We start from the raw sequence: 8,383 nt of genomic DNA, 5'->3' as shown, positions 1-8,383 counted from the left end.
ATAAACTTATAATTACAATCAATATGACTTACGAACGGATTTTTCGGGGGCATCTCTATTTATTTATAGTACCTTTGCCTCGTCTGTTCCTGTTTGGCTGTGACTCCATCCTGGAGAGAAATATCAGCTGTGCTGCTGCCATCAACACCTTTGTTTATAGATGTTGGAGATCTCCCTGTTTTCCAGTGTGGTCCTGTTTCTCTGACTGTGACTGGCTGGATGTGCTCTCTTCATCTCTGACATGGGAGCTGGCTCGGAGCTCGTCTACCTGGCTGTGTGATTCCTGGGCCGCCTTTTACAGCTGCCTTTTGTATCTCTTCTTCTGTCTCCTAGAACCCCAGTCGGCCTCTGCAGATGGCCGCTCACACTGAGCCTGGTTCTGCTGGAGGTTTCTTCCTGGTTTTCCTCTCCACTGTCGCTACAAGCATGCTTAGTGTGAGGGATTGCATTCGAGTCAATGAGTCGATGCAATCAATTGGTTTTCCTTAGCTAGAAAACTTTGAAACAATTTGACTGTATGATCTGGTTGAACTGTAAAGTGCCTTGAGATGACATGTTGTGAATTGGCGCTATAGAAATAAACTGAATTGAATTTTAACTTTTACTTGAACATTGAAGTAGCTGCTGGTTGATATTCACTGAGTGCCGCTGTGTGTCTCTCCTCCAACTATGTAGCTACTTTGTACACAGTGAAATGCGACCGCAAATCAGATGTGTCAAAGCGACATATTGTGATCCCTCATGTCAACACAATACTTATACTCACAGCTTATGGACACGACATATGCATCAGATATATACACCTTCCATACACACCTTACATAGACACATGAACGCATCAGAAGACGCATGAACATATTTTGGCACAATTGGAACCCCATAGAAAACACACTGACTGAATACAGATAGCTCCACCCAACTCTGTTACCTTTAGCTAAAGCAGATGAGCGGAAATGCGAAAAAAGCAGAAATTATTGTTGGGGACATGTCCACACCAGTCCTTCAGAAAGTGACTGTGATTCTGAGCATGTCCAACTGAAACCAATAACAAAACATCTGCTTTGGGTTTAATCAAAATCCAAAAATAGACATTTTATAAATAAACTGCTGTCTCAAAGGCCAAATATGGTTTTGATTATATTACTAATAATTGTACTTCCGATGATGAGAATCTAGGGATAATTTAGTTTAAGGGGATCTTTATTGTGGAGATATTTCAATTACTGTATGTTGATGTTTATAAGATGTTCAGCAAAAAATTAAATTTAGCATCTTTTACCTGTTCTTTTTTTTTTATTGCCTGTCAACTTGCATGAATAATTGTCTAATTGTTTCATTTTCTTTTTTCCTTGATATTTTCTGTTTAAAATAAATAGATGGATTAATATAACATTTATTCTAAATAAAACCTACACATAATGACCTCATGATGAGGATTAAACACCTGCTTGATCCTGACAGAGGGGTCAAAAGTACTCATGTTCTTTACTTAAAGTAAAAGTAGAGATACCTGAGTAAAAAAAAAGAATTTGGAAAAGTTTAAAGTAAGAATTGAGCTCTTTTATATACCGTAGTTAAAAGTAAAAAGTACACCTTCTAAATTCCAAAGTTAAGAAGAAAAAGAAAAAAAAGAAAAGTAAAAGTAAGATTTTGCCGTTAATAGAGCCTTTTATAAACTCAATTTTTATTTTAAAAAAAAACGTTGTATTAACAGAAAATAGATTCATTTTCCTCTTTTGTCCACTGTATTGATAGCGAGAACATAAAGAAAAATACTGACTTGTTTTAATTTTGTTCTAAATTAACTGAACAGAAGCTCTGGTATTTACAAGATTAAAGTTGCAAATAGTATTAACTATGAAACAAAAGTTAAAAAATGATTTATATATATAAAAATAAGATAAAAAATAAATATTTATAAAGGTGGAAATTGATGTCCTGCATCTCAGAATCAAATCCATCATCTTCAGTGTTACGAGCCTCCCTGTTTTCATCCATCTATCAGGGTTTTCCTACAAAATAACAGGGCTCCACTTGGACACAGTCTTATGCCATGTTGTTATCAACCTGTATGGAAGTAATAAGCAAGTTTGGACAAACCAAGGTGTAGAAAGTAAAGATATTTGTCATCAGATGTAGTGAGTTAAAGTAAAAAGTCCTTAGAATAATAAACACGCAAGTGAAGAACAGATACTGAAAAAAAGGCTGCAACAGTGATGAAATATTTATACTTTGTTACTTAACATCTCTGGATACTAACAACAAATTTTAGTGTACCTGGTGTATAAAACTAGCATATTCTCTACTGCTTTAAATAAATAAATAAACGATTTATAAAGTTAGAGGTCATGATGTGACCATAATCTAAGCCTGAGCCCAGTTCAGTTTGTAAAAAAAACACCTTTACATGATAACATATAGGATCTCCCCCACTGCAATACATAAATAACATCAGTCAGAAGAATAAAGAGCCAGGGTGGTGTGTTTTTACTGATTTATGAAAGATTTCAAAAAAGAAAAAAAAAAAGTTGAAGGATCAAAGTGCAAGTGTGACACAAGACATGGCAAGTACAAATCCTAATTTAAAAGCATCTAATTTGTTCATTTCTCACAGTGAAAGGCTGTCCATCAGTGTTGCATAGCTGTTAGAATCAGACTATTACATTCCAATGGAAATAAAATCAGTAAAAAAACTCTGCATTTATTAAGATTGTTCCCTCCAAATGCCTAATTTCACACCAGGAGGTCATTTTAAAGCAGATGTACAGAATGTGTTTCTTTTTAATGACACTCATCTCCCCAGGGTCCAACAATGAGCCGGTCATGTATTCCTTCAGCGTTCTCACGCTGAGAAACTCCAAATACACAGCATCAGCCTGAGCTGTTACACAACAACACACTGAGCCACTTTGCTTTTTATAACGCTGGAATTTACACATCTAATTGGTGCGTCTGCATATCTCTCTCAGTCCATCAGCAGTTATTGCACAATCACAAAAGGACCAACGGTGTGCCTTATTTCAATGAACACATGTTACTAATCCATGACATCTATTCCTGGAGAGACGGACGGACGACAAAGACGTGCATTATTAGGAGGCAGAGCTGTGATTAGAGCGCTGGCTAAAATAAGGCACACGCTGAAAGCTGATACCAGCAGGGTGTAGTACACACTATAAAGATCTCTGTAACATGAATACAAAAAACAACTGAAGCTGATCTTTGATGAACAGAAGGAAAACAATGGAGGACAGTCACAGATGGAGCAACGCTTCAGAACTTCAGCACTTTTTGAACTTTAAAATAAAAAAAAACTGTCCTGCAGGGGAAATAAATTCTGACAGTAACTCGTTTGATTTTATGTTTTCAATTTTGCTTAAACGTCTAAATAGTTACAGTTTGGCTTCAAATGATTTTTTTTCCTTTTAGATGTAGTTTTAAAAATTATTTCCATTTATTTCTGACAGCAAGTGGTGTCTTGCAAAAGTGATAAAAAGTTTTTATGATTTATTACAAAATTGTCTTTTTTTCTGAGCTTCTAAATAATTAATGAGAAAAAAATTTACTATCCTCTTTTTAACCAACTTTTTTTTTAATGTCCATTTAGTATTTTATGATTAGCTTCAAATCTTCCATGTTGGAAGGCCTCCTTTCCATCACCCTTATCTTTATCTCCCTCTACCAATGAAAACTCTGACCCTCCAAATCTTAAAAGTAATGTCAATAATGTAATTTAATCTTAATCTGCAAGGGCTATGAATTATTTAAAGCCAAACTTTGAAATATCTCTGAAACATTATGCATTTGTATAAAGTTTGTACAGATGCTAACTTTGCTTCGATGCAAGCTTGGCAAATGTATTCACACCCTTGATTTTAATTTCACCATTTGTCATGTTAAAAACCACAAACTGTCTATTCCATTCTAATTTCATGGGATATAAAACATATCACATAGCTGGGATGTATAATGTGAAGTGACCGCAGATTATATTCTTTAGAAGTAATAATCTGAAAGGCGTGGAGCGCATATGAATCCAATCCCTTAATCAGAAAGCTTTGGCCTCACACATCATTCAGGACAGATGTTGCCTCATTTGTAAACAGATTTTAAGATAAAACCAACCTCAGAGGTTTGTTAGAGAACATTAATAAAAAAATCAGCATCATGAGGACCAAGGTGGACAGTAGATGGGGGAATGTATGTTTTTTGAAAGTACTGTGGGGTTAAAAAAGACATTACTTGAACAAAACATCATTCACTCCATCATGTAGAGTTTTTTTTTTTTTTGTCATTACATTGTCACAAGTACAGCACAAGGAAATTCCCTCCCTGCATTTAACCCATCCTCTTCTGGATCAGTGGGTTGCCATTTGCGGCGCTTGGGGAGCAGCGAGGGGTTAAGGGTCTTGCTCAGGGCCCCAGAGTTGCAGTCTGTGGGAGTGGGTTTCAAACTCACAACCTCAGGACTCCAAGCTCTATGCCCTAACCCCTAGACCATCACTCCCCCTTTATCCAACAAGGGAAAGAGGGTGCTGTGGTTTGCACTATCCCCATAGTAAAGCATAGTGGTGGAAGTATTAGGCTATGGGGAAAGCAAAGCTGGTCTGAGTTGATGAGGAAGTTGGACGGTACTCACTACAGGGATGAGAGGAAAACTCAACTAGAGAGGGCAAATGGTTTGGGACTGGGGGAGATACACGTTTCAGGAGTTTAATGGGGGAACCAGTCCAAGTCCAAACCTTAAGTCCAATAAGAAACTATGATAAGATTTGTGTTGCTCTATGATGTTCCACAATAGGCTTGCAGCTTAAACTGCAACAGAATGACAGTTTCTAAAAGGAACTGGCTCACTAAAGTTAAATACATATACGTGCATAAAAAAAAACATAAGAAAACTTGCAGCATATTAATTAGAATCTTACATTATTTTATGTTGAAATACAACCATTTGTGGTTGCAACATGAAGAAATGTGAAAGAAATTCAAGTGGTGTGAATTATTTTTGCAAGCCCCAAAGGAAAAAAAAATACAAAAAATCCTGCAGGTTTATGGAAATTCAAAGACAAAAGTTAAAAACAGCCTTTAAAAAAAAAATACCTTAATTGCAGAACCACCTGACAGATTTTCTTTCTCAAGCTGGTTGAATGCCATAATCAGTTGGTGAATTTTAAGAGGAATGCCGTCTCATTTTATAATCGACTCTCAAAACAAAATCAATTGATTATTATTAAATTGATTATATTCGCCTATTAAAGTGAAATGAAGGCACACTTCTAAATAAATTCTTCATACAAAAAAAAAACATATTTAAAAAGATAAAGTCAGTCAACACAGCAAAATCTTTCACCCATCCATCTTTGATCAGTTACCATAAAAATGATCTGAAGCCCTGCATCAATTACCCCCTTCATTCACCACTAGGTGTCAGTGTAGGCTCATTTACCTCCAGAACAACACAATACTCACATTTCTATTACTAGTCAAGCACAGATCTCCAGTGTTAGAAAACTGACGCTTTCCTGTTTTTTTCTGCAGTTTGCTTTTTTGTTGTTATTTGAAAAACTGAGCAAATCTATGCTTCTTCAACCACTTCTAAAGAAGAAATATCTATCCAAAGCAGTGTTGAGGCAACATTCAGCAGGGGACATTGCACATTTCATCTCCATCGCCTCTCAGATTACAGCAGATTGTTCTTGAAGATTTAAAGGGATTTCTCTGACTTGTAAACTGATTTAGTTTTTGGTTAAACTGCTCTGTTTGTGTGCAGGTGACCTTCTTTCGGTCGATGGACCAAAAATAAAGGCGGGATAGAATTAAACAAAGCTACATAACCAAGACATTTGGCTGTGAGCAATATAGTGCAAGAGTGGGAAATCTAAGGCCATGTTTGAGACAAAACCACCCAAGTTACCTTCTGTCTGGTCAACATAAGTTCTGCTGCTGGTTAAGAAGCTGAACTAAAGCCTTGCCACAGTAAAATCAGACTATGCATCCCGCAAGACATATCTAATGGAGTTTCACAGATTGGATCTACAGTTTATCCCTCTCTTTGCTTTTTAGCACATGGTCTTGTTGCTGGACGTGTCCGTGGAGGACGACAACAGCATCTCGTTCTTCTTGTTGTCCCTTGTCATGTTCTCTGTGTAGGGGTGTTTCCTCTTCTTTGACCGGTTCGAGCACCTCAAGAGCGCCTTGACGATTAGATACAACAGCTCCGCCACGTTCAGCACCATGCAGATGGCCGAGGACGCTACCATGAAGATGGTGAAGACGGTTTTCTCCGTTGGCCTGGAGATGAAGCAGTCCACCTTATTTGGGCAAGGCCACTGTTCGCACTTCACCAGCCGGGGCATCTGGAACCCATCGTAGACGAAGTACAAGGCATACATGAAACCGCCTTCAAAGATGAGCCGGAAGAACAGGCTGCAGGTGTAGGTCCACCAAAGAGGGCCCGTAATGGGCAGACGTCTTTTCTTTAGGGTCTCAAGGTCGGTTTTTTCCGTGCCATTGGAGGCCAGCATGGTCTTCTTATCCCCGCGCTTTCTGTACGCCACATGCATGGCTACGAGCAGAGCTGGTGTGGACACAAAGATGAGCTGCAGGCACCACATACGGATATGTGACACAGGGAAGAAGTGGTCGTAGCAGACATTCTTGCAACCGGGCTGCTGCGTGTTGCACGTAAAGTCTGACTGCTCGTCTCCCCAAACGCTCTCTGCAGCCAGGACTAGAATAGTGATGCGGAAGATGAAGAGGACGGAGAGCCAGATCTTCCCGAGGCTGGTGGAGTGTTTGTTGACGCCGCCCAGTTGGGCATAGAGGGCCCCCCAACTCATTGTAGAGGCAAGGACCCTGGAAGCTCCTGTGGGAGATAAAAGAAGGACTCAGCTGCATAAACCAGAGGATAGAGTGAAATCATCTGCTCTGTTCAGCTCACTCTTTCCTCAGACAACTTCATCTATTGTGTGACAACTGTGTTAAAGAGACCATTTCAACATCATCATCATCACGTGAAAAACAAGATTGCCTGAAACAAATTGCTTAACATGGAAAAGTTACAGTGAATTCTGCGCTTTAGAGTCAAATTACAACAACTTAAGTTAAACAGTCTCTACATGTCAGAGGCGCTAAGCAGTTTGATAAGATTTAGTTTTAGTAATCGGGCCACAGAACAAACTGTTTGACACTAAAAACAGTGCACATAAGTGTAGCAATGAAACTGACCCCAAAAAATACATGAAAGCTTCCATAGCTTATTTAGCCAGTGCTTAAAATGATACTTTACTCATTAAAACTGTTTTGGTATTTTTTTTTAAAACAACTCAAACTACCTTAATCCATGAAACCTTATCATAACTCTCAATTCTTAGAACAAAGTGTGTTATAATTAGACAAAGAACAATTTGTAACAAAAGAAAATGGTTCTAATTTATTGTATTTTTAGTTTGTTTTGCAACATAATGCATCTAATTTCACGGTAAATATAAGATACTGTACACATAACAACAGCATTTGAAATTTAAATGAATTGATAAAAGAAAGGAGATCAAACTTTGGCTCCCATCACTTACCTTCCTCTAAGATATGTTTGTCCTTTAGGCCTTTATACTGGGATTAGTTTTATTTCTTTTTTTTCAGGAGATCAGGATTTATTGTCGACCTTTACTTTCAGCTTCGCGCAGCAAATCTCGACTTTTTGCCAAGGAGCTCCGTCGCGTCTTTACGCAGCGCTGAGGCGCACCTGAGTTTTCATCCCTCCTGCAGACAGACAAGGAGGGGCCAGAGGCCCCGGGTGGGGCCAGAGGCTCCGGGAGGGGCCAGCACTGCTGTTAGGAAATATTCAAGGTACCCAGGGGCGGAGCTAGATGGGGGGGCCATGGCCACCCTTAGCCAATCATTTGCCACCCCTACCATTTTTTCCCCCTCTAATACAGACGGTGGCAGCAGTAATACTCTCAACTGGAATATTCAAAACATTTATATTGTTTTGGTTTATTATACAGATCAATATACTAACATCAAAGATGATAAACAAAGAATTCATGCCCTTTTCAGAGCTAGATTTTGTATTTTATGGGGTAAAGAAAAATGTGTCTCTGCAAGTCATCTGGGAGTCTTCAGCGAAATCATACTTAGATAACAATCTTAATAAAAACTTATCAATTAATTTATGTTGATATTAGTGCTTGTAAATATCAATTTTAAGCAGATTGTTTATTAATACAAGTAGGTAAGTAATGACGATGGAAAAGATTTACGCCCCAGATCTTAAAACTGAAAGAATTTATCGACTATACCTTTTATTTAGAAAGCGTGGATGTTTAAATATATGCATCTATTTGTTAGCAAAGGCTGTAGGAAAGTATATTTTTTCTTTATT

The 8,383-nt window shown here is 38.1% G+C and overlaps 1 protein-coding gene across 1 annotated transcript; it reads right to left on the bottom strand.

Moving 5' to 3' along the window:
- Positions 1 to 5,201: 5,201 nt before the first annotated feature.
- On the bottom strand, positions 5,202 to 7,644 carry LOC107087370 (gap junction beta-2 protein-like). The gene is made up of 2 exons (XM_015378913.1): positions 7,575 to 7,644; positions 5,202 to 6,865 (listed from the first exon to the last, which is right to left on the bottom strand). The coding sequence occupies exon 2, from the start codon at positions 6,837 to 6,839 to the stop codon at positions 6,060 to 6,062; it is 780 nt and encodes a 259-aa protein (XP_015234399.1). The 5' UTR covers positions 6,840 to 6,865; positions 7,575 to 7,644; the 3' UTR covers positions 5,202 to 6,059.
- Between the last annotated feature and the right edge of the window lie 739 nt (positions 7,645 to 8,383).

The sequence above is a fragment of the Cyprinodon variegatus genome, unplaced genomic scaffold (genome assembly GCF_000732505.1).
Source record: "Cyprinodon variegatus isolate N-32 unplaced genomic scaffold, C_variegatus-1.0 Scaffold181, whole genome shotgun sequence".
In the NCBI taxonomy this organism is placed as follows: Eukaryota; Metazoa; Chordata; class Actinopteri; order Cyprinodontiformes; family Cyprinodontidae; genus Cyprinodon; species Cyprinodon variegatus.
The sequence above is the reverse complement of the archived record's forward strand: the minus strand, read 5'-3'. Positions and strand labels throughout refer to the sequence as shown.